General features: G+C 44.2%; 1 protein-coding gene across 1 annotated transcript in view; it reads right to left on the bottom strand.

Annotated features, from left to right (window-relative positions):
* Positions 1-27,363, bottom strand: part of SMYD2 (SET and MYND domain containing 2) — a 55,471-nt gene that overhangs the window by 6,316 nt on the left and 21,792 nt on the right. Inside the window, exons 2-8 of the mRNA XM_001106482.5 lie at positions 24,692-24,755; positions 15,104-15,214; positions 12,270-12,330; positions 11,427-11,551; positions 5,672-5,739; positions 2,683-2,785; positions 122-232 (exon numbers count right to left, since the gene is read on the bottom strand). Coding sequence (XP_001106482.2) covers positions 122-232; positions 2,683-2,785; positions 5,672-5,739; positions 11,427-11,551; positions 12,270-12,330; positions 15,104-15,214; positions 24,692-24,755 — 643 coding nt within the window. The remainder of the gene's footprint in view (positions 1-121; positions 233-2,682; positions 2,786-5,671; positions 5,740-11,426; positions 11,552-12,269; positions 12,331-15,103; positions 15,215-24,691; positions 24,756-27,363) is intronic.

The raw sequence follows: 27,363 nt of genomic DNA, 5'->3' as shown, positions 1-27,363 counted from the left end.
AAGGAGGGTTTAAAGGGTCAAAAAGATCCCAGAGGATATCCACCAAGTCAGAGAAGCTCTTCCGCAGAGAGGTCCTGAGATCAGAGTGCAGTCAGCGCTCTTGCCCAATGAACAACCTTACCTTGTCCTTGGTGGTGCACTCCTGGCACTCACAGGTAAAGAAATAAGAATCTCTTAACCGGTCATTCCTATCTTCTGTTGGGTACAGGAGATCAATATAGCTGGTAAAAACCTATGGGGTCCAAAAAGATAAAACTTCAGTCTGCTACAGGTAAACTCAATCCTCGTCATTCCCGTGCCTTTGCAGTCACCTGCGGCGGTATCCATGCAGGGGCGGGGGATAAGGTGGGTTGCAGCGGAGGAATGCGCATTTACTTTAAGGCACTGAATTCCTGAACTGAGCAGCCACCTGACATTGGCTTTCTCTGGAAGGTGGTCATTAGTCCACAGCTGAACTGGGAGCTGAAGCCAAGGTGCAGGTTAGTGGAAAAAGTCCTTTTATTCCACTCCTAGTGGAATCAAGGAGTCCTTAAAACAGTGACCTTGAGGGTTCAGAGGATCCCTGCCTCCCTCAGCTGCCTCTGCCTGGCCTTCATGTAGTTTCGTATTTCACTACCTGGGACGGCGCAAATGCTTCATTGCCGTCATCACTGGGTGCTGCGTGCAGGGGAGGGTATGAGCACGCACACACCACGCACACGCAGCTAAGCTCCCCTCCTCCTCACATCACCTGGCAACGGAGCAAGAGGCTCCACTCGGTGGGCTGGGACCCACATCTCTGGGTGGCCAGGAAGCCAGTGGAGGGTGAACACAACTTCTAGGACACCAGAATGCTGCAGCCTGGCCCAGTGGGCAGCTCCTGATCCTGCAGGGCAGGGAGCTTGGAAAGTCCTTACCTTTGGTTCATGGGGCTCCACCATCCTTGCCTTTTCCTAATGGGGTCTGTAACTAAGACTTGGAGCATATGGAGGAGACCAGCATTTAGATGTCCATTATCTACTCACTGGCTGCTCATCCCACACAATCAGGCAAATGTCTGACTGAACAGATGGATCTCACAAAGCCGCTAGCGTGCCAGTGACCGCGGGCACCACCAGGCAGGCAGGGGAGGACACGCACAGGGCTGGGTGCTGCAGGGGCAGCCAAGCTCTCCCCAGGCCACGGCGCAGTACTGGACACGTTGCAGCTCACCCTGAAACCCTGGGGAATGGGGTTTCTCCTTCTCTGAAGCGTAAGTAATCCCTAAAGCACTGAATTCCCAAAAATTAGGTTACTGCATTTCAGATCCAGGAGAACATGAGGGCAAAAGGAAACCGCAGCCACCCCTGCCCTGCCTCACACTGCAAGAGCCTGCCGATTATCTCTGAAATGACTGACACACACTGCAACATACGGAAGCTTCCAGAAGATGGCGACAAAGGCCACTCCAGTACCACTGCTCACAGCCAGACTGTGCCAGCCTAGCTGACAACCGGCTCATCTCTGCAGTCAGCCCACAGGCACACTGGAGCCGGGTGATTGCATTCTGACTGGCTGCAATTAACCTGTTTAAAGAAAGGCTTCAGGGCAGTCTCCGCAAGACCTTTGGAAACTCAGACACCCCAGCCGAAAAGGGACACGCCCTCATCATGATGGATTTAGCTGAAGGTAGAAGGGCCAACCTGCACCTTGGGCTTCAGCTCCCAGGCAGCTGTGGATTAGTGAGTGCCTTCCAGAGAAGGCAAAGCACTTCTCATTCAGCACACTGACAGTTACACTTCACACTTCAAATACCCAGGCGTGTACCGTACAATAGCATTACAAATTGCTAAACTGACATTTAACCTAAGTGCGTGATTACAAAGTTCCTAAAAACTCACGTGTCTTGCTGGGAATTTACTTAAGAACACAGAGCATACTACAGCAATCCACCAGGCCGGCCCTTCCTAGGTGAGACGTCTCATGAGGTAGTCAGGAATCACACACGGGAAGGGAACAGGGAATCGCTGAGTAGGTGATGGGAAAGCTGGTTCACTCCTCGTTCTGAAGCTGAGGAGGGAAGCTAAGGTGCCCCTTGGCCACAGGCTGCCTTGACTTCTATTACTGCATATACCTGGACATTCGAATTAGATTCCTAAAAAGTGAACTGCGACCTTAAGTTCAGATGTGGAACTAATAGAACATGAAATGCTGATGTGTCACTTGCAGTGCCAGCTCTTCAGCTATTGCTGTGCCGCTGGCTTTCTTTTGCTTTGGACCTTCGAGGGATGGTGGGAAACAAGCAAGAATTCACGAAAAAAAAAAAATACAATAAAGCTCAAGCTCAGTTGTTTGGCGATAGGGATACAGAAACTCTGAAGAGAATCAAAAGTTTGACTGAGGTCATTTTGGTAGTAAATGTCTTCTTTCTCTGTAAATCCCTATAAAGTTTTGTGAGAAATCTGACTCAAATTTATTATTTCCTGTTTTTCTTGACCAGAGATGGAAATGGTGAGCACCAAACAGAAGCCCCCAAGTGTGGGAATCTAAGCTACAGGTCACAAACCTGATCACCGACTCCTGGAGAGCCTGGGGGCGGATGCAGCTAAACTGCTGGAGGCACTCACAGCTCAGTCAAGTGACACTGCACGGATCTGTCCACACTGCCTTTTAAAAGAGTAGTCTCAAGCCCCCTGCTGCGGCCACCCATAGCCATGAACTCACCTCCTCTCCCGGCTTGATTTCCTGTACAGCTCTGACTTCTGCCAGGGTCCCTTTGTAGGTCACAATGACATTGGGGCAACAGCTATGATTCATCAATGCAACGCTGTCAGTCAGAAGAGAAAACCCAGTTTTTAAAAATGAGATAGGCAGACTGTTTAGTCTCCTTCGCTACTTACTTGCTAAGTCCGAGGAACTGAATCTTTGCAAGACATTTTTTAAAAAATCTAATAGTTGGCTATCATATTCTAAGAGGTTGTTCTGCGCGCACTGATAATCCTATCTACCATCTAAGACTTTCACCATATGAAAAACTGAAATCCACAATTCACATACTATCTAAGCCAAAACCAAAAAACACACAACAGCAAAAACAATAAATGCCACAAATATTCCTTCCTGATAGAAGGCGGCTCTCAGAGCCCAATACCCACAGCTAACTGCTACTCCACTACACATTGTCAAAGACAGGTGTGTTGTCGTTTTCAAGCAGTTTTTGTATTAGTGGATTATTTCTCACGTTTTTTTCAGATGTTGAGAAATGCCAGCTTCCTAAGGGAGGAAGGGGGTGTGCTCCCCTGAGAGACCCGGAGACACCCGTCTGAGTTTCTCTGCACCTCAATTTCCTCATCTGGAAAATTGGGACATTACTGCTCCTGCTGCTCACTGTCTGCTTTTCAGGGACAGCGAGAAGGAGAGAGAGAGATTCGCCTATGCGAGGTGCTTTGAGCTTTCTGATTATATCAAGGTCAAAGTTCCGAGAACAGAAATTTCTAAACTACAGGGAAAAAGTGCTTGATCTCTGAAAATGCTGCCTTTGAAATCACAATGCCGATATGATTTCAGCCCAAAGGGATTTCTTCCCCCAATTAAAACTGCCCAGAAACTGGGGCTCATGCTCTTATGGGCACTCACAGCCATGTGTGTCATTGCTCTGGTGGCCCATGTCACCTCCCTGACTCTCCAGAGACCACAGCCCCTCTCCTGCATGCTCCAAGAACACAAAAAGGGAAAGGGGTTTCGAAGTCTGATGAGGATGAACTGCCTCAGGCTGGTTATGGCCAACGGCACTCCCCCACCTCCTGGTTGCTAAAGGCCTAAGCAAAGTATGTGGTTGGCCTGGTGCCTGAGATAAACAGGTAGCAACTTCCTGGTCTTGACCTTGGGGAGGGCCACCTCTGCACTTCACCAAGGCCCACTTGGCTTCCTGGAAAGTGATGCCCAAGGAATCAGGCCCTAGGAAATCAAATACACAAATGCATCAAAGGGTAGTTGTATTAAAATAAAAGCACATTTCTAAAACCATCTTGCGGAAGTATTAAATAGTTCAAGGCAGACTCAGGTATCTTTTTAACGAAGGTGGGGGAAATGCACTAAGGCCAAGACCCTAAAACAATGTGTGTTCTTGGTATCACAATTCTGTTGGCAACCACTGACAGGTGTGAACCCTCAAAGCACCTCTTTTTTTTTTTTTTGAGATGGAGTCTCGCTCTGTCGTCCAAGCTAGAGTGTAGTGGCGCAATCTCAGCTCACTGCAACCTCCACCTCCCGGGTTCAAGTGATTCTGCTGCCTCAACCTCCTGGGTAGCTGGGATTACAAGTGTGTGCCACCATGCCCAGCTAATTTTTTATTTTTAGTAGGAACGGGGTTTCACCATGTTGGTCAGGCTGGTCTCCAACTCCTGACCTCGTGATCTGCCCGCTTCGGTTTCCCCAAGTGCTGGGATTACAGGTGTGAGCCACTGCGCCTGGCAGCACCTCACTCTTAATCTTTTAGTCTTTTAAGATATTGAGAACAGAGACATTCCATAGTTCATTTCAGTTCTAAAGGTTGGTCAATATGCGCCTTCTTCAGTGGGTCCAACGCCCTCTTTTTCTCCTGCCTTTTTCCAGGAGCTGAAGTTAAAAAAAAAAAAAAAAAAAAAGCTTATTTCTTCACTACCAGAATTCCAACTGCAGATGATACCATTTTGGCCCCAAGGACAAATATTACATGAATAAACTTTTAGTCTCTCTGGTTCAAGTAAGCCTGTGACAGCTGCTCATGAGACACAGACCGTACGTATTCTTCTCTTTCTGACCTACACAGTGCACAACGTCTGGCAGAGACGCACAGAGCTGAGGGCAGGCACATCACGCAGGGCAAATGCATAAGCGTTAAGGGTCTCCTACATATGTGGCAACCTCCTGCCAAAGACCCCTGCAGCATATGTTAAGCAACCTCCCTCTAGATAGAACTCATCTACAATGTGGATTAATTTGGAGGCGGGGGATGCATGATGAATTCCTTGGCTCTACCTGTGAAGCAAGGGTTTGGTTTCAGGGGCTGAAGCATTTTGGAAATACTCATTCCATGAGACAGACAAAGGCAAAATCATTCTTGGCAATCCATTAAAGTCAGATCTACAACGATCTCCATTTGTCAACTGGCTAGCTTTTGTTGAATTACTCAAGTATTCTTCAAGTCGAGAGAAAATCCTACAGTTCTTTGAAATTTTTCTCCGGCCCACTACTTCAGTATATTCTCCCTCCAAATTGTGCTGTTTCTGTACTGGTATTTATCAAAAAGGACAGATGGAGAGGAAGCTCATATATTCTGTACTCAAGTCTGTGGCCAAGTCTTGGTTGGCAATTAATGTTTCACTTTGAGCATAAGAAATGCAAAGATTTCCAGAACCACAGATAGGCAGAAAGCAAATTTCTCAGCAGGGCATGGGCTGTTTCTTCTATGCACACTATCAAATATTCTTTAATAACAGCTCTCTGCCTAGCAGGACTGAACAAGCAACTGTTCTCTTAACTACTACCTTTGGATCCTTAAGTGTAGGGGAAATATTTTGAAACTTGGCAGATTAAAAAGCTGTTTTAATTCACTTGGAGTTTCATGTCTGCCACATGCAGTTAGGTGGGTTATTTAAAAATGAAAAAAAAAAAAAATCAAATTAGTGTTAAGTAAGTAAAAAGGAAAGAAATGAGGTCAAACTCAGCCTACTCAGGAAATATCGCTGATCCCAAATGAGAAAGTTCTTCGTCTTCAATTGTGAAGCCATTACAGTTAACCTGTGGCGAGAAAAAGAGAGAAAGAAAAAAAATGAGCTGGAGCTTCTCTCTGGGTAGAGATCATTTTTTTAAATTTTGACCTTTAACAAATTAGGAAGATGTTTTGGTGTAGTGGTTTTAAAACCTTTATTTTGCCCATGTTATTGTTCAAACAAAATGTACTTATCGGTTCCATGCATAAACAAACAAGCAGAACTGATTGCATCCCTTAGCGTAGCCTACCTACCATGTGAATACAGTGGCCTACGCATGCCAAAGACCCCCAAGACTCTGAGGACTGACTTTTGCATACTTGCATGGGAGTTAAGATACCTGGAGTCTAATCTCAATTCTGCTACAGCTCTGTTGTATGATTGTGAGCCTATCACTGAATCACTGTGTCTTTAAAGAAAAGAATCAATCTGGCTGGGCATGATAGCTCACGCCTATAATCCCACCACTTTGGGAGGCTGAGGCGGGCGGATCACCTGAGGTCGGGAGTTCGAGACCAGCCTGACCAACATGGAGAAACCCCAACTCTACTAAAAAAAAAAAAAAAAAATTAGCCGGACGTGGTGGCGCATGCCTGTAATCCCAGTTACTCGGGAGGCTGAGGCAGGAGATTATTTGAACCCAGGAGGCAGAGGTTGCGGTGAGCTGAGATTGCATCATTGTACTCCAGCCTCAGCAACAACAGCAAAAATCTGTCTCAAAAAAAAAAAGGAATTAATCCAATGCTCATCTCATAAGGTGAGGTGGCAATATGAAGCCCTTATTCATCTAATCTAATTGCTATCCCTCTCTCTGTTAGGGAAGGCAGAGGGATTGAGGGCTTAAAGCAAAGGCACTGATACCTTGCCTTTCAAGTCTCAGCCAAATCAACTACAGGCCACCTTCTCATTCTTTAAAAGAAATGTGCAGGGCAGCTGGCTCACGCCTGTAATCCCAGCACTTTGGGAGGCCAAGGTGGGTAGATCACCTGAGGTCAGGAGTCTGAGACCAGTCTGGCCAACATGATGAAGCCCTGTCTCTACTAAAAATACAAAAATTAGCCAGGCCTAGTGGCATGCACCTGTAATCCCAACTGCTCCAACTACTTGGGAGGCTGAGGCAGGAGGATCACCTGAACCTGGGAGGTGGAGATTGCAGTGAGCTGAGATTGCACCACTGCACTCCAGCCTGGACAACAGTGTGAGACTCTATCTCAGAAAAAGAAAAAAGAAAAAAAAAAGAAATATTGCATAGAAAAATACCAAGGGCAACTTTCACCATTCTGGAAGCCTAACTTAGAGCAAGCAGGCTGAAAATGAGGACTATACATGTCTAACTTATGTACTGCTCTATAAACTCATTCTTTCCACAGATATGTCCTGGTAGCCCTTATATGCTGGGCACTGGGCACAGAAAGACAAACAGAAAGACAAACAGGTTGAAAATTTGTGGCGTCAAAGAACACCAGACTATTAGAAGACAATTCAGTAGGTGATCTTCATATGTCTCTAAAATTTCAGTGCTGGAAGAAAACTCAGAGTCTACTTTTTAGAGGACGAAACTGAAGTCAGAGAGGAACAATGATTTGTCTACAGTCACAAAGCTACTTGGTGACAAAGGCTGAGACCCCTGCTTGTCCCACGCTGCTATGAAGTCTCTGTCCGTAAGGCACTCACGCTGAACAATTCCAACCCACTCTCTTCTGCACTTGGAGACACTGAACTGTTACAATTCAGGTCAACAAATGGGCTTTGTAAAACTAGCATCCTCCGAGCACTCACTCTGGGCCAGGCACTGTGCTAGGTACTTCAGATTTACCATCTCATAAATCTGTAATATCACTATAGCATTACTACAGCAACTCATTTTACAGATGTGAAAATTGAGGCTCAGGAAGGTTCAACGATTAAGTGACTTGCTCAAGGACATGTAAATGATAAGTGGCAGAACAGGAGTCAGAATTCAATTCTTACAGCAGCTCTGGTTTCTTCACACTGTACCATGTTCCTTCTAAAACTGGTCAGATCTACTAAAGGCTAATGTGGTTATTGTGCTTCACGTTAAAGGGCCAAACGCAGTGGCTTGAAAACCTTGGCATACAAAGCGATAAGAGCTGAATGATGGGTATGACTTGCAGTATTCACAATTCAACATAAAAAGCAGAAAATGGGAGAGTACTGTGGGTTAGTAAAATAATACACAGCCTTTGAAATCCTGAGGGGTTGGGCGTTTGTCAGTAGAAGACTTAGCATACTATTTTTTGTGCCAACTCCAAGTACCCTGACCAATTCTGTCATACAGACATTGACAAACAACCATTAACCAATGACCATTAACCAACACTAGGTAAGAGTAAATTAAAATTTTCATTCATTCAACAAAATTACCAGAGCATGACCTGTATCCTGTATTACAGTGGCTTCTAAAGGATCTGTGTATCATCTCAGACTGAATACTAGCACGCCTCAGCAGTGTCTGGTACAAATGTTTTCAGAATGAAACAATGAATCAGACAAGTTTGCAACAGTTTTCAAAACTGAGCTACGGACAGCTTCTGACTACTTTGGGAGACGAGATTCTTGTTTCATTGCTTTTTCAGTTCCTCCTCTGCAGCAAGCCCACTTAGACCAGTCGATGACTCCAGATTCCTTCAGACTCAATCACTTTATGACCATCAGTCCCTTTATTCCCTCCCCCGCTCCTCTTACTATGGAAGACTGTGTGTGTTTCTTCATAAGCTAAGGCTTCCATGAGCCTAAGAGTCATTACTTTTCCTTTCGTGATGGTGTTTAAGCCTACTTACATAGCAATTTTCCTGCCAGCTTTCCCTCCCTTCTGAAATATCCCTAGAGAAAAAAAGTGAACTTATGTGTTAAGAAAAAATGCACGGTCCATGGTCCTTTTGCTGAAGTCAAATCAGGCGTAAGAACCTTGCTAAAGCTATTCTCATAATTAGCATTTAGACTAGATGTCGGCTGCACACCAAAAATACACTTCCCAATCATACATATGTTCCCAGTGATTAGAACACACCTCGATGCTGTCAAAGATGTGCGGTCACCTTCTGCTGCCAGCTGCTGCCAGGTCTCGAGGTAACCCACAACAGCCTCCCATGGACCGGACGGTGGAAAGGGCTCAGGGGCTGGAACAGCAGACACGTAGCTGCCGGCTGAGAGGTGGGACCGGTGGCATGTGGCTACAGCAGCACTTTGCATTTTTGCTTTGGAGTTTTCTTTGGGGATAGTAAATGCCCCCTTTCAAATTTACATATGAAAAAAGTATATGTGTGTATATTTGTGTGAACACATATAATCTCAAAATGTATACTTATTTGATAAAGTCAGTAAAGGAATTCTCTGTAGTCACGTGTGTGTATACGTGTGTATGTATATGTGTGTATATATACACATTTTAAAGGTATACGAATGTCCTGAATTTTCTGAGTCAGTCCATATTTCAAAGAGTCAGTCACTTTCACCACAAATATACTTCTACTTGTGAGATCGAGTGACTTGATTTTTGGTTATGAAAATGTGGTCCTATAACTACTGCGTCAACATTGAGAAATCCTATCAGCATGCATCACTGCGTTAGAGGAAAAGCTATCTTTTTCCATAGCCAGAAAAGTAGATACTTTATGTTTACTTCATCTCTCTGCTTTCTCATATAACCACACTTCATCTAATCCAGAAAAAAATTATGTATTCGATTTTTCAGAAAATGTAAGAGAAGTCGATTCCTCACTTCCCATTGTCAGCCAAATCTACTGTCTCAGGATACTTAGGAAAGTACAATATAAACCCAGGATAATATGAAAATTACAAAGGTCTTTTATTCCTTCTACCTTAATACTCAAAACTTGACGCCACTTTTTTACCTACAAGGAATAGCATATTTTTCTGATTATGACACTCACATAACTGAAATATATCTAAATAAACACAAAGTTTATAAAAGAATTCAATAAATTGTTAATAGTGGTTCACAGTTGTGGGAAGCTGAGGTGGGCAGAAGTGATGAATGACTCACTTCCTTTTTTTTTTTTTTGCTCTTTATAGACAGGGTCTCACTCTGTTGCTCAGGCTGAAGTGCAGTGGTATGATCATAGCTCACTGCAGCCTTGAACTCTTGGGCTCAAGCGATCCTCCTACCTCAGGCTCCTGAATAGCTGGGACTACAGATACACGCCGTGGTGCCTGGCCACTTTCTTTACGTGTGTAATTTTTAAAGTGTGTGCTTTTTGCCTTTTTCTCCTTCTTAGCATGCTTTTTGTAAGTTATACATGCTCATTGTAGAAAATTCAGAAAGTTACCCAGTAAAAAGCCTAAATTTTCCCCCAACTCAGAAGACAACTGTGAACTTCCACTTAATCTTTAAGTTATGTATGTTTTCATATTATACCCTTTTTTCATACTGCTTTGATACTTAATGTTATGTCATCAGCATTTCTCACACCTTTAGACAGTCTGTGAAACGTAACTTATAAAGGTTATGTAACCCTCCATCACATGGAGATGCCATTATTTATGTAACCAAACCCCCACTACTGGCCATTTATAGTATTTCCTTTTCCTCTTTCCTTTTCTTCTTCCCTTCCTCCCCTCCTTCCCTCATTCGTTCTTTCTTTTCTGCCTTTGGCTTTTAAAAGAATCCTACAATGAACAATTTGTATGTACGTCTCTGTCCATGATTTCTGATTAGATCCTTAGGACAGATTCCTGCAAATAGAGTTACTGGGCAAAGGGTGCATTAGGTAACGCTTATTCTATTCTAAGATAAAACCATGGAAGTGTCCACTTCATCTCTTTTACACATCCGGAGATTGATGTAGCTTCTTGCTCCCGTGGAGCAGAACTCTAGTATTTCTCTGGGAAGGTCACTTTCAACTAGATGCCCAGTTTGTAGAGGAAATCGCAAAGGCACACGGGAGAGAGAAATCCAATCTAGTAAGTCAGGCCAGGAAGAGCCACCCTCACAATAACAGGAAGGCTGTACGTTCCCCGAGGCATGGCCGCTGCACCCTTTCTTCTCTCCTCCTAACAATGCCCAAGTCTTCACCTTGCCAGTGGCCTAGTTTCCAAAGCTGTAATCACTTTCAAATTGCTCTTGCTTAGAAACCTAAGTTTTCCTTAGATCTGATTTCGGTAAGCCTAGGCTTCTCTAAAACAAGATTTCTTAGCCACCGTCAGGAAAGACTTCCCATACCTAGACCCACTCGGGCTTCTCTCAGCAGTGACTGCCCTTCCTCGGGCCATCACAAAGGGCCCTCCTGTCGGGGCACCTGTCTTTGCCTCCGCTCTAACAGTGCAGCCTTGGTTAGAGTGAAAAAACACTACAGATAGAACAGAAGGTTCAAGAGAGTAAAAGTTAAATTTAATGTAGGAACTTCAAATGATCTTTTCTTTGCAAAGAGCTTAAAGTATGCCAGAGTACCAGGGCACTGACAACTCCTTTGTTTTCATGAACTCTTTGTGAGGCAGAGGCAGAGGCGAATTTCCTACACTCCACCCATCAATGAGGGCCAGCAGAGAGGACCTTGATCTGCTCAAGGTCACCAAGCAAGGCTATGGCAACACAGGGTCCAATTGGCTCAGAGCTTCGTTGTCAGGAAGATGTCATCGTTCTATTTGCATTCATCTTCACTGAGTGCGTGCTGGGGAGAGGCGCTTGGAGAGGGAAAGGCCAGACTGAGTGTTACCTGCTGTCGGCATCCTTACCTGTGCAAAGAGTACTACGAGGCTATCATTGTCGGGGAATTCGAGATGCTTGGAGTAAAAGTGATGGAGAGCAGCAATGTCACTCTGAATCAAATCCTTCTTCTCATTGTCTAACTTATCCAGATCTGTGGATAAATAATCCATTATTCTCACCTGGTAGAAAACACAGGATTTCTAGCTACATCCTATTGTTGCTGTAAATGATATAGAGAAAGGAAAGGGCGAAAAAAAACCCCAAAACTAACATGTTGAACCCCCAGAGAACATTCTTCCCCATCACTTGGTTTAACTGACAAACCCTAGGGAAAGAAAGCAAGCCATTTCTTCTTCCTCTCCCTCTGATGACTAGAAGTCACTCAGGACATGAGATTTCAACTGACTGTTAGTGACAAGGTCAGGGATGAGTAGCCATGACTCATAAACAGCTTCAGCCTAGTCAAGGGCCTCCCAATTGGCCCAGGAATCTGGGCCACAGTCAAACAACTGGACAACCCCTGATTTCATGGCTTTCAGTAAAAACATCAGCTATTTACAGGACTGCAATTCAGCAAAGATCCAAAAATATTCAGCATGCCAAGAGGGCCAGCAGGAGGTAACTCAGGGTGCAATAATTCCTCTTGGGAGCTCCTACCTCCTTTAATTATTTCCTAACAATCCTGTCAACTCAGAAGGAAAAAGCTAAAAGTGCTTTTCAAAACAGCACAAAAGTCAAAATAAAAACTAGTAATGAAAGAAATCACTACTCCTCTGAGCACAGGCTAGGCCGTCCTCGCTTCAATCCTGCCGAACCCATGTGAAACCTGTGGCTGAGAGAACTGCATGGCTGGTCACAGAAAGACTTACGTGATTCAAACTCCTTCACGGCTAACAATTTTTCCGAAGGTGTTCTCTCTGGGTGGATTTTCTAGCAATTGGGGAAGACATCATACAGATTTTTTAACAACCAGTGTAGAAAGTGGCACTTTCACTTTTACATCAACATAAAGAAAAAGTAACAATTCTTAAGGAAGTAAAACGGGCACCCAAGGACTCCACCACCAGGGCTCTCCAACAACCAAATCCAAAGACTCTTCTAAAGTGCTTTTTAAAATGTCTACTGCGTACCTAACACCCTGATAATACTATGCACACAGTAGGCTCAGAAATGCCTGTTATGGGAAAGAACAGGGCCGGACAACAACTTTTTAGGGTCTTTACTTAAAAGGACTGGGTCTACAGACAAACCATCCTATTTATTATTTCGCCTTCTAAAAAGGAACAAAATCAAACCCCCCATCCATTTTACACTTTCTTTAAGCATAGGCTAAAATGATCTCAAATTCTGTGTTTCAAAAAGAACACTTTTGGTTGTATCTGTGAGCCCAGATTCACTTTAAACGTGTTGCTGGCTTTGTTCTAGACACCCCAAGAGGAGCTAACAATAGTAAACCCGCTAGGCTTTGAGAACATGAATAAACTTGGTGTTGACAAGAGTTCAAAGGCAGAGCTCAGGAGCTGGCCCAAGGCCGTGTCTTTGTAATCTGGCTATTCAATTTGGGGATACAGGTGGTCTAGCAGGGCACGCTCACCTCCCTAGTTAACATGTTAAGCCTCCCCTTGGTAGTTTGGTAGCCTGTCTCCCCTAATCCTTTGCAAGCTACTAGAATACAAATGGTCTGTTTTTTTAATCATCAAGTCCTATAGAGATGAAAAGATGGGCAGGTAACTTTCATTTAATACACTATTAGTAGTAGTAGTAATTATAATAAAAGTTGAATGAAGCTTGTATAAACTCATCTTTGCATTCAGACTACCCTCCTGGTGCCGAAATATCTCAATAGTTCTTTTTTAGAGCAGAAATCTTCCATTCACGGAATGCATTTTCATAAGATTTATAAGTCATCTCTCTTGGGAAAGCTTTTCATTCAGGAAAGTCTACCAGCCTCTTCTGAATTCTTAAAATATCACTATACATATCATCAATAATTCAGGGGAAGAAAATAATAAAACACTGGCTTGGCCACCCCATCCTCCCAAGATGCGCAGAGATCCCATCTGATGACTTACTAGCTCTGATGCCTCACCCAGTCATCCTATTCCCTCTGACTCATTCAGCCCAAATACTCTGCATAAATTTAAAGATAACTGTTATTAAGGATCCGAAAGTTAACCTCCTGCAGGGAAAGAATTCTGATGCTTTGGTCTCACTTTACAGGCAACCCATGAATGGCTTTGGATACTCTCAGCTGGCGAGGCAGCATTTCAGCAAGCACCTGACCTAAGCTGAACATAGTGGAAAGATGACCTCAGAGTTTGGAAATGTTCTACTTCTGTTTACACAGCCCAGGATCCTAACCTGGTCTGGGGACAGATACATGCTAATCCTTTCCATCACATTTGGCTTAGATTAAAAAACAGAAAAATTTTAAGGGTAGAGGAGGGCTGCTAGGTATATGGAAGAGGTAGATGAAATTTCAGTTTTGTTTTTTCCATCTCATTTACTTTGTTGCTCAGGTTGGAGTACGGTGGCACAATCACAGCTCACTGCAGCCTTGAAGTTCCGGGTTCAAGCAATTCTCCTGCCTCAGCCTCCAGAATAGCTGGGACCACAGGTGTATACCACCACGCCTGGGAAATTTTTTTAATTTTTAAAATTTATGGGTCTCACTTTGTTGCCAAGGCTGGTCTCCAACTCCTGGATTCAAACAATCCTGCTGCCTTAGCCTCCCAAAGTGCTAAGATTACAGGTATGAGCTACTATGCCTGCCCAGCTGAAATTTCAGCTTTAAAAGATTTAGTCCAGAGGCCCTGCCACCAACTTCTCTGACAACACTGAGGAGCAAGAGCTCCACAGCCTGGATTTAGGCCTTCTAAGCCTAAAGACATAGACATAGACGCCCAAGACATAAACATGGCTTCAGTTCATAAGTCCTAGTAAATGTTTCTAATAAACTGGATTTGTCAGCTTCTTTCTTCTGTCTCTCAGCTTCCTTAGTCTTTGAGGGTAAGTTTGCATAGGCCTGCCCACCAGGCCTGTGCCCACCAGGCCGATAGTCTGACTATTCTGACTCTGAATAGTCAGAGTTGGCACCACCTCTGGAGAAAGCCATTGATGACTATCATCTGTTTCCATCAAGGGCGCCTCTTTCTTTCCTCCTTCTTCACTTTTTTTTTTTTAACTCTCTTCCCCTCTCTCTTGCCTCTATTTCTACTTTTCCACTCTTTCTCTTGTTTGCACAGCCACGTGGCTGCTCCATCCAATTCTTTGCCTGCCTATGCACAGGCAAGAAAGGAGCCAAGAAACAGCAGAATATTGCACAGGACAGGGGAACAGAGTACACTCTTTATGTCACAATGGACAGGGGAAAATCTCAAAGCTGCTCAGACCAATCTGCTTCCCTAGGAAGCTCTAATTATTTGGGGTCAGGCTTTTCATGTCATATATTTCTGTGTAAACCTGTCATGAAAACAGCTCAGAATTTCAGAGCTGTGGCTATGCTCCTGGTCTGGGGTGAGCACAGGGCACACAACGAACCAGATTATGCCTGGAGCATTTTCCCCACCCTTGTCCATAGGGATATGATAGGAAATGGAGTCTAAGGATGTTTAACGAGAGATGGTTACCAAAGGTCAGTTACTCATCTTTCTGACCTTTAAAAAAAAATAAAATGCACTTGAACACTGTCCCATTTCCTCACCTGTTTGGCCAGAATCCTTGCTGTTAGTCTTACAGTCTCTGAGGGATTCCAGTTTTCCCCAAAAACAACCATGGGAGAACATTCCAGCTTGTGCATGGGCCAATCTTCTTTCTGGAAAGATTGAAAAAAACATTATTAAAGAACAGCACATACACTGGAATAAAGTGTGAGAGAAGAGGATGCAATGAGTCCCCCTAGTTAAGGTCAAGTAAAATATGTTTCCTTTTGGAAAACACGAGGATGCTCACAAAAGCTAGAGATAAAAACATCCTTTAAGATAGACAGGATTGTATGACCTCGACTCAGGCCTGGTCAAGGTTGTTGGGAGAAGATCTACTGTGTTTTTTTCAAGCACCTCATGGCTTTCTGCAGCTCCTCATTATTCCAAACAACACATACATTTTTCCATCATCTGTTCAAGCTGTCAAATTGCAGAGGGAGTGATTTGAGTATCAGCCATTGATTTGGCTCTGTTGCCTCACAGTTCCGCTCTGATTTTGTTCTCACGTCAGGGCAAATAATGAAGAGTTGACTTACACGGCAATGAGTCCCTTTTACAGGTGACTTTTTAAAAAGCACAAATGAGGGTTCCATGAAGGGCAACACTGGAAGAAATTTAGGAATATTTAGGACTTCCCAAAGATGCACTGGATAAAACAGTAGTTTTCTTTCTCTCTTTCTTTCTTTCTTTTAGATGGAGTCTCGCTCTATCGCCAGGCTGGAGCACAGTGGCAGGATCCTGGCACACTGCAACCTCTGCCTCCTGTGTTCAAGCGATTCTCCTGCCTCAGCCTCCTGAGTAGCTGGGATTACAGGTGCCTGCCACCATGCCCAGCTAATTTTTGTATTTTTAGTACAGATGGGGTTTCACCATGTTGGCCAGGATAGTCTTGATCTCTTGACCCCATGATCCGTCCGCTTTGGCCTCCCAAAGTGCAGGGATTACAGGCTTGAGCCACCATGCCTGGCCTAACAGTAGTATTCTTTCTATCATATGCCCTGAAGTTTTCCTGCCCCAAGTAGGGGGATGAAGGACACTTGCTGCTGGAAGGGTGGAGGCGTCATCACTTGAGATGAGAGAAGGACACCATGGTGTTTTGGAGGCCAAGGGAGGAAAGTACTTTGAGGACTAGGGAATAAATGATGATGCCAGTGCTGGAGATAGGCTTAGTGTGAGATGACGGAGAATGTGACTTGGAATCATGGAAGCTTGTTGGTTTTCATAAAAACCAGTTTTGGTGGGATGATGGGGTAAGAAACGACTGGGAGCAAATTCAAGAGAGAATGAAAGGAGACACAGCTTAGAGTAGTGGGAAGTTGCGGGGGATTTTTTTTTTTTTTTTTTTTTAGGTGGGAAATGTCAGAGCACGTTGTATACTGATGAGAGCCCTTACAAACTGTCTCTTTCACGACGGGGTACTGTCCTCTCTGTCCTTGACCTTCCCTAGCTCAGAAAATGGCCATAAATGCTCAGGGCAGGGAGGCTGATGTGGGTGGATCACCTGAGGTCAGGAGTTTGTGACTGGCCTGGCCAACGTGGTAAAACCCCATCTCTACTAAAAATAAAAGAATTAGTCGAGCATGGTGGCATGTGCCTGTAGTCCCAGCTACTCGGGAGGCTGAGGCAGGAGAATCGCTTGAACCCAGGAGGCGGAGGTCGCAGTGAGCCGAGATTGCACCACTGCACTCCAGCCTGGGCAACAGTGTGAGATTCTGTCTCAAAGATAAAAATATATGCTCAGGCCAGAAAGCTAGAGTTATCCTTGGCGCTGCTCTCTCACTCACACTCCACATTCAGTCAGTTCTGGCAAATCCTCTGTCTCTGCCCAGAATCTGATCCCATCTTAGTGCCCCAACCTTTCTACCCGGCTGCAGCCCCACCGTCTCTCATGACTAATGTCCTGCCACTGCCTTCTAACTGGATGCCCGCTTCTGTCCTTGTTCCCATGGACTAGGTTCCAGAGAGCAGCCTGAGGGATCCTGTTGACAAAACTCAGATCAGGCCAGTCCTCAGCTCAAAACCTAACGGCTTTTCTCATCCAGGCAAAAGGCCAAGCGATAAAGGTAACCTAGGAGGCCATACGTGATGGGAGTGCCCCTGCACCACCCCCAGCCCGTCATCTCCCACCGCACTCTCGCCTGCCTCACTGCACTTGGCCACAGCAGTGTCCTGGCTGCGCCTGCAGCTATGCACCTGCCTCAAGGCCCTTTGCACTTGCTCTGTTTTGTGGTTAGCACTCTCCTCCCCTGGATATCTATGTGGCTCCCTTCCTCCTCCTCTCCAGCCGCTGCTGGAATGTCACCTTCTCAAGATACCTGCCACCATCACCCTGTCAGAAACAGCACTGCCCCATCATTCTCCCTTTCCTTGTTTTCTGCAGCTTCTTAGTACTTCTCACCACCTGAGCATATTACAAATTGATTAGTTGTTTGGTTTAGTATCTGTCTCTCCCCAGGAAAATAAAGAAACTTTACTTTGTTCATAGCTGTAACCCCAGAACTGACAACAGTGCCTGGCATTTACTAGGCACTCAATATAGTTGCTGAAGGAATGAAGCTGTCTCCCTACCCCCTTCCCTCCACCCTGATCCCCCAAGAAGGAAGCACATACTGTCACTTAATGATTTAATGCAGTCTGTGGTACAGCCCCTTAGCTCAAGTTCTGGGCCAAGATGTTCTGCAGAGTTAAATAACGCCGCGCCAAATATAACTAAGAGCAGGGAGGAAAAGAAATGACAAGATATGCACAACGGAGAAGAGAATCTGTTTTTAGCCAAAGCCTAAAATGAGAGCATGGTGATGAGGCAAAGAGGTGGGAACAGGTGGGTCTGGCTCCCTGCAGACTAATCAGCTCCCTCCTCAGCTGCAGAGCAAAGAGGAAAAGACAGAGATGACCCTCGGGATATCTGAGGGGATAAGGGGACCCACCAGCTGGGGACAGATGGATCATTAACAACTATAGACAAATGCCCACTCTGACTCCAGGAACTCCAAGAAAACTCCAAGACATGAACTCTGTCCCTAATGGGCCTGCAAGCCGTTGTTTCTGAACTGCAGGTGGTGCTTTGGTGTTTAGCAACTACAATGAATTCCTGGGAAGTTAAATATGAACATTTATTAATATAACTATTATTTATAAAATACAATCTATTTATTAATGTAGTTGATTTAAAATTAACGTTACTGTAAATATTACATAATAGTGACATTTATTGATATAAATGTCCTCAAAAGGAAGGGAGTCAAACATAAGGAAAGCTCTGGGAGGAAAGCAGAGTGCTGTCAAGCAGGAGGGCTACTGACCTGGCACTCAAGAAACCTGCCATTTATTCCCACTCCGCAGCGAAACAGCTGTGTGACTACGCAGGTCTCTTAATCCCTTCGCATCTGTCTCCTTGGCTGTAAATAACATGATCCTTAAGTTACTTAGCAAGTCCAGAATTCTGAGTCTATGAGTTTACACCTTCCAACAGTGATAATCAGATATCAAGCTTGAAGACTACCAACAAATGTGGGCCAAATACAGATCATCAGGCATTCATGCAGATGCAAAGGATCCCATCAGCAGATCCACAAGAAGCACTCAGAACAGTGCCTGGCCCAGGCTGCGCTCTGAAACGTTGGTAATTGTTCATTCGTTCAACAAGTCCTGCAACTGACCCTAGAGGCAGGGATGGGAGATGAAGTCTTTGACTTCAAGCAGTTTATGGCAATGTCAGAACCAAGATAAAAGAGCACCTACAATTAGATACAGTCCCACTCATAGCAGTTAAAATCAGGTAGCTGGATAAACAAGAAAATGCAGAATCAGGTTAAATTTCATTAAAGAAAATTTACCATAGTAATACTGTTTCACTTCCTTTTTTGAAGGTGGATTAACGGAGGAAGGGCAGAGATATACCACGATGGCACTGCACAGCTTTAATTCTTAAAAAAGGAAGATGTGACAGTATCTAGTAAAAATGTCAGGTTTTAAGCATATTTCAATACATTCTCTTCTATCACAGAGATGGTCCACATATTTTAAAGAACCTGACAGAGACAACTACCCTAGTTTTGCCCGTAAGAAATTATAAGCAACCAGACTGGACAAAATTGAAAAAAAAATTAGGCTAACCTGATGAATAGGAAGGAATGTTATAAATTATTTTTGAATACTGGCAGTACTGCTGTATACAGAGTGATTTTGCAACTCTTTATGCTTTTTAAAATGTTATCCATTTTTCTAAAAGTTTTCCCACTATTCTTCAAAATTCAAGATAGTGCTCCTGCCCTGATTGCAATCCTTATAAAATTTTCTGTAAACCAGGATCTCATTTTCCAAAACTAAAATAAAATAATAAAATACACATATAAGCACAGAAGGGATTCAGGAAGATATATACCAAAGTATTTTCTCAAGGAATCAGATTATGAATACTTATTCTGTTCTAGTAGTCTGCACTTTCTGATTCTCCCATAATGAGGACAGATTGTACAACTTAATCCAATCTATAAAAAAGGTGAGATATGGAATTTTTCATACTGATGGTCCTCTTTTAAAACTTCTAATTCATCTTCAACTAAGATAATAACTACTGTGCATGGCTTTCACTTTTGCGCCTAGTCAAAAATGCTTAAAGATGCATAAAGAGTTGCAAAATTGTCTCATGGTGCACCAGCATTTCCAGCACTGGAAGAAAAGAGTGATTACTATGGCATCCAGTTTCCTGCTGAGCAAATATGTTGCCTTCCTCGATAAGGAGACTGGATTTTCATCATGAGGTCCCTTTTCTGCCTCTAGCATTTGGTGTTTCTATTCTTCTAACAACAAACACAGTCTACCTGTACACATTCACATGTGATTTCTTAAAATGTGGAAGAGGGAGAAAATGTCACAGGATTTCTGCTTTCCACTAGCATGATCCTTAAGAAGAAGAGTACAAAAGCAATCAGGTGGACACCTGACCACCTTATACACAGATGGCTCATGCTGCTGAGCTACCATCACTAGGACATACGCTTTGCGTTTTCCCAATCTAAGCGATGAGACATACTCAGTCATTCACATGCATTTCTTCCTACTGGTGATATTAAAGGTTTAGACAAAAAGATTGGCCCAAATTTAAGATGCTTCCTATGGCTGACAGGAGAGAACTGATCCAGGATTGAACCTACAACTCTGGCCCCATTACACTAATCACCCATAACAATAGCATTTATTAGACATGTTCTATACTTCAGTTATTTTCTAGGTAATGATAAGGGCCTACTATTTTCTCACATGCTCCTCATACACACTTAAAAAAAAATCCCTTCCTACTTTCAAAGCTTATTCATAACCCCCTCAGCTCTAAAACACAAAGGTTTTCTTCTTTATAGTCATTACGGTTAAGAAATATACCCTAGAAAGTTCTACTGTGCAATGATTTATTCTATATAATAACTTTCTAAAACTCTTCTCTTGAAAATATCCTGGTACAATTTATGGGTGAATGAATAATATACTTTGCTTCCCAGGTGTATTTAGAAAAATAAATACAGTTCATTAAAATACACAGGTTACAAAATAACACGCCCAACTAAAAAGGAATTTCTGTTTCTTTTGTATTTCCTCCCATTACCCTTTCATGCATTAGCAATTAAAATCTTTCCTCTGGCACCATCACACTGAGTCAAGTGAACTAAGAGGAAAGTAACAGGACAAGACAGAACCAAACTGTATCAAATAAAGCAAAATCCGAAAGCACAGCATGCAGACAGAAGAGGGCTTGGGGAGAACATACACCATGGCTAGGATCCCCTAAGAAGCTTTACTCTTTGTAAAGAGGAAACCCCCAGGAAGCAATGTGAGCCTTTAGGACTCTGGGAGAGGTTTCTGGCCAAGGCGACAATGGACACAGATCTCCCCTTTCACATCCACTGAAGGCCACTTCTCTTCCTCTGACATTCCCACAGCACCTCCTTTTCTAGAGGGCCCTCACTTCTCCCAAGCACACTACTGTAAAGGGGTGAAAGCCCTCCCCAAGTAGTGTGTAAAGTCTCATCTTCATTCTGCCACTGTTTGACCTTGGGAGATCTTGGATCACCCAACCACTTGGGACTATGCTTTCTTATCTACTGACACATTGAACTTGATAACCTCTATCCCAACTCCACCATCTGCTGTGTGGCACCGACCACCTGATGACTCCAGGGGGGTAGGGCCTACCTTTGAGAAAGCACCAGTTAATTACTGGCAGCTGAGGGCCATGCTTTCTTAGGTGGAGAATCACTCAATTACCTTCCTCATCGCCGCTCTTGTTTTGTGCCACGTTTTATCCTTTAAGCAGAGCCTCTACTTTGATCCCATGCAAGCGCTCCCTTAAGCCAAACCCTGAACACATTTTTATCTGGAGCAGATGCCCCAGATTCCTCCCTAATGATTTCCTTTACGAAGCCCTTGCACTACCCTTTATTTCTAGGCACTTACTTTTATTAAACCTTTATGTCTGCTCTATCTCTTTATAATACACTGCCCATACTTATTTAGTTCTTCAGTACTAAAGGATGAAAAACCTTAATGGTCATTAGCCTCTTCCTTCAGCAGTGGGAGAGAGATGAAACAGAAATGAAACTTACAGGTCAGATCCAGCCTGCCACCTCTAGAAACAAGAGGCTTCAGGAGCTGCGGTACCACTCACCTCCTACAAGGGTGCTTTGGTCACCGGATACTTAACAGAAGCACAGGAAAGCAGAATTGCAGAAGTAATCCCCAGTGCTCAGGGTGCCCCTGCCCGGGAACTGAGTAAGCAGCAGGGGAAACTCCATCACGAGGCTGAACACAGCAGGCTCTCTTGGCCTGCAGCCTTGCACCAGTAGAATCACATAACTGTTTCCTCCATCCTGGAGTTCCTTGCTCCCCTAAACAATTGGCTCATTATGAAGTGACCACCTGTACAGTTTTGTTCAAGGGCGGGACATCTAGACTGTTCAACTTCTTGTTGTAGAGTAATAAACTGGCATTGTGGCACATACAGGTTGGGATATTGGTTAATGTGAGCCTCCCCCAAGGGAGGACACCCCTCATTGCACGCTTACAAATGAGGTCTCTGAATCTGCACATCTGGGATTCTAGGTCCTGGGGACAGGGAAACCATAAAGGGCATCTCAAATCCCAACGTGGGCCATGACGATTCATCAAAATACTGCCACCCCGTAAGGCCTAACAGAAGACAGTTTAGCAGCGTGCTCAGGAGACTCAGACTCGGAGCTAATTCCACATGCCACATACTCTGATGGTACTCATTAATACTCTGTTCACAGCTACTTAACGGAGTTAAGACTGATTTTATAATAAGCATTGTTCACACAACATACACCATCAGTACCCTCAAGTTCTTAGAATCCAGTCATTCTCTCAGGCTGAAAAACCAAGCTCCTTAAAACTATGCTGTTTATTTCTTTGCATAAAGCTAAGCTTTAGTCTAGCCTGAATTACACAAATTCGATTTTCCTGTGGACTGTAATATGATTATTTACACTAACTCCTCACACCTGTATATAGGGTTACAGCTTACATAAAACTTTAATATCTATCACATCACGTGGTCCCTAACTCATCAAGGTGGGCACCACTGTCCTCAGTTCAGATTTAAAGAAACTGAGCCTCGGGGATGTTTTGTAACTTGCCAATTTCTCTCTTTCTTTTGAGACAGAATTTCACTCTTGTCGCCCAGGCTGCAGTGCAAAAGCACGATCTCCGCTTACTGCAACCTCTGCCTCCCAGGTTCAAGCAATTCGCTGGCCTCAGCCTCCACAGTAGCTGGGATTACAGGCACCCGCCACCATGCCTGGCTAATTTTTTCCTATTTTTAGTAGAGACGGGGTTTCACCATGTTGGCAAGGCTGGTCTTGAACTCCTGACCTCAGGTGATCCATCCCCCTTGGCCTCCCAAAGTACTGGGATTACAGGCGTGAGCCACCGCGCCCGGCCATAACTTGCCAATTTCATACAAGTAGCAGAGCCAGGACGGGCTCCTAGGACCACGGCCTCTTGCTACTCTATGCTATATGATCTGAACTACATGTGACTCCTTATGCTTGCTTTGCTACAGAACCAGAATGGAATGAGTTAACTTTTTAGAAGTGTTTAACTTACATATAGAAACAGCTAACTCATCTGGCAGGCCTAGAATCAAACTGTATATGTCGCAGGGCCTGCTGATCTCTACAATGCCAATGCACTACTCTATCTACAATTGGTAGGAGCAAAGTATGATCTTTCCTCTTCAAAAGAAGGCACCCTCCCCGAAAACTCAACTACGAGCTCCATTTATATTCTCACTGCCACACAGGCTGACAGCCTCTGGGAGCCTGCTGTGGGAAACACAGGGAAGGGGACGGTGCATATGGTCTTCAGAGCCAAGGCAGAGTCTGAGATTCGCAAGCCAAGGTCTCAGCCTGTGCTTCACTCTGGGGAGGGGCCGCTGTCCCTGGGGCGCTACAGTCAGATGAGACACCAGGGCTTAGCAATCTCTCCCACTGCTAAATAATGCTCTTTGAGGCCTTTCAAAGGCCAACAGTGTAGGGAGGTGAGAAAGAAAAAAAAAATAGTGGGTAAGCCAAAGTAGACTGGGGATGGGGCTGGAGGGTGGGGAGGGGAGAAGGACGACACCAGGTATTTGGAACAACAAAAAGAGATGCAGATATGGAGAAAATCTTCCCTGTACCATAGAACGACCCCTTACCAGCATCACCATTTTCCAAGGTATATTAATAGGTTCCCTTTAAAAATAAATGCCAGGGAGAATATAGAGAGATCGAACAAGAAGGCTTACAAATTCACAATGCCATACTAGTGTATCAAAGACTATAACAGGTTCTGAAGTAAAGAGACCACGTTCCCCTAAATTGTTTGAACATGAAATGCATTTTCTGTGGAATATCTCCGAACATTTTGTGGAACGAGTGTTTACTGTAACAGTTTGAGAAATACCACTTTTAGGCCTTCAAAGAGTCTACCAAGAATTCCTCCAACATCCTCATTAACCTTCCCATTCTTACATTTCAGGATTCATTTGAGACTCATCCATCCTGAACCCCTCAGCCCTGACTGCTCCTGAGGCACTGGCCCCAATTATGAGTTCAGAATAGCCCCCCCCTGGCTATACAGAGTCTGGACCAGGGGCTCATCTGAGTCTCGCTGTAAGCAGGTTGGATTCAAACAGCCCAAGGGTAAGATGTAGCCTGCTATGGAGGAATTTATAAAAACACAACAATAAAAAATTTAAAAACTTAAAGACAGAATTTTAACATTGTTTATTTGTCATCTCTGCATTTTCCATCTGTGGCTGCAGTCCTTGCAGCAAACTTGCTAGCACACCTGCCTGTATCTAACATGGTCTTCTCTTCTCCTGCACCTCAATTTTGGTGCTGCATGCGGCCTCAAACTGCTACTGCCTATCACTGGCTGCCTGTGAGGTGGGGGTCAGCATACATCCAAGGATATCCAGCCACATCCTATGCTTTCCAGCTCTGGCTACAGGGGGGCGCTGAGGAATGCCATGACGAGGAAGAGGAGGACTTCAGAGGAAATTAGGCCCTCCCTGCCAATGGCCCAGCACCTACCTGACACTCCACATTGCAGTAAAATGCCTGCTTGCATCTTCCACATTTGGACAATCCTTCTTTCCTTAAAAACAGAAAGGGCACTGTAGTGGTGAGAGGCACAGAAACGTGAAGCTGTACATTTTATCATGCAATAACAAAAGCCACCTGGTTGGAAAGCAGAGCCAAGGTTCACCTTACCTTACTCTCCCACCAAGAAGGCACATGTTCCTTAACGAGAGTTTGACCAGATTTAGCCTTTGAGGAGTGAGTGAGTCAAACAGCGCACGCACTCACATTTACCGAGCCCACCAGTATGAAGGGTGCTGTCCAAAGAGATGAGGGACAATGGCTCTGACTGACTGGTGACCTGGCCAAAATCACCAAGGCTATGAACATCATCTGTACTACTGGTCAGTAGTTTAGGGCAAGTCAAGGTTCTTATGTCCTGATTTTCTCATCTGCTAAAGAGGCACAGAAATAAACAAAACCATGTTGTAGGTTTGACCCCATGAAGATGAAGTGTTGGGGTGTAGCTGCTCTAGTGAAAATCCCATGTGAGTGACAACTCTCATTATTTAGAAACTGCAAGTAATGCAAAGATGGAATTTAGTATGCTAGGACTATATGAATGTCGTCCAGAAAGCTAAGTTTAAAAGTGCAACCTAGCAAGTGGAGATAGATTCTTTTTTTTTTTTTTTTTTTTTAAAGACAGGGTCTCACTCTGTCACCCAGGCTGGAGTGCAGTGACATGATTCTGGCTCACTACAGCCTCGACTTCCCAGGCTTAGGCCATTCTCCCACATCAGCTCCCAAGTAACCGGGACTACAGGGCATGTGCCACCATGCCTGGCTAATTTTTGTATTTTTTGTAGAGACGGGGTTTCATCATGTTGCCCAGGCTGATCCCCAACTCCTGGGCTCAAGCCATCCACCCGCCTCAGCCTCCCAAAGTGCTGGTATTATAGGCATGAGCCACCGTGCCCCTGCCAAGAGATAGATTCTTGAATACAGTATTATGGGATCTGATGGCTACACATGCCCATTTTGTCAGTGTACTATTTAGCTATTCTTCTGCCTCTTCATAATGGGGTCAATTCAACTTATTCATTGTTATATCATTTTCCTGCTTCCCATAAAGGACGGGGACATTGTTGCTTCCCAACTGTTAGGTGCTAGCGTGTGTATTGTGTGAGATGAACCAAAGCTTTTTCAAAAGCTGAAAAGCCACTGAATTAAGCCACATACTACAAAACTCTTTACTTTTTTTCCGAAGTAGGGAACAATTACATTGTTTAAGTCAGAGCGCAATCGGTAAAACCTGCTGTCTAACTCTTTCCCACCCCGGTGAAGCCAGCTTCTGGACTTGTGGAGATACCGACACCATGAAGCGGCTACGCTGCCACAGAGCCACCCTGTGCCACCTCGTCCCACCTCCTCTGCAGCCCAGCAGAGCTGACGGGGATGGGGGCGGGAGCGTGCACGGTGGGGCTGACATCTTATAATACGGATATACATATTGTCACGCTGCAGAATCCTCCGCGTCTTCTCGTTAGCAAGTGGTAGTCACCACACTCCTCCTACAGAATCAAGGAAGTCTTCCAAAAATTCTGCTGTTGGAACTAAACAGACTGCCTTGCAGCTTTCATGACAGCACTTGGATTCCAAGAAGCAGACTGAAGAATGTGGGAGAAAAACACATCTCGGGGTTGAGGCATAAATAAATATTCCAAGTTTGCACACCTCAATAGTTCAAAAAGGAACCTGCTAATTTAGCTGATGTATTCTCTGGTCTAAAATACTCCCCCTAACCCCCAGGGTATATCTGAAGGGACTGAACTCTGACTTTGCATTTCAGAATATAAAAGAAACAAGATGCACAGACCCTTGCTCTCTCGGGAAATGCACTAAAAAAATCACGGTGGTCGTCAGTAAGCACTGGGTGACGTGCGCTGTGCAGAAATGCCCAGGGGAGGAAAAGCAAAGACAGCAGAGCCAGGGAGGAAGCTTGCAAACTTCTTTCCACAGAGAGGTGTATCAGGAAATAGATAACGGTGGGAGATGCTACCCTTTAAAAATGTCCATCTGAAAAGTCATCTTTAATGTTTGTTTTTATAGGGGCAGGTTAGAGACCTCTAAGAACTTGGTTGAAGCTTTTAACTTTCTCTAATAACCCACCTTCTCCCCCAACCCTAATGAAACAAAAGAAGTATGTAAAATTTCAAGGGCTTTTTGAAATTCATTCAACATGAATAAGTTAAACAGCATTTAACTTGTTGTTAAATGCTGAACAACAAAAAAATTAACAGGCTCAGAGGCCACCTAAAAGCCCATATGTAGGACCAGCAAAGAGCCTCTGAAACCAGTGTTAAGAACACCTGATGTAAGAGATTAGAAAATCATCACGGTTAAAAAGATATTTATTAGCTCCACAACATACAAAAATGGCAAGGATTAATACAGGTTTTCTTGCACAGAAACCAGAAGTAAAGTTAACCTGAAACCAATACTTGTTTGCAGCCTCCACGTAACATCCCAAGGAGATAGTAGGCAACTAGGCTCTAGGGAACTAAGAAAGAACTCCATTGAGATTTCATCAAAATAATACCTCTCCCAAAGGCTGGCCTTCATTCGAACCAGCTTGTCACCAAGTCCACAGCCACAAACAATAAAGAGCAGGAAGTAAAGGCTAA

Source organism: Macaca mulatta, chromosome 1 (assembly GCF_049350105.2).
Source record: "Macaca mulatta isolate MMU2019108-1 chromosome 1, T2T-MMU8v2.0, whole genome shotgun sequence".
Lineage (NCBI taxonomy): Eukaryota > Metazoa > Chordata > Mammalia > Primates > Cercopithecidae > Macaca > Macaca mulatta.
This window is presented reverse-complemented; position numbering and strand designations above follow the sequence as displayed.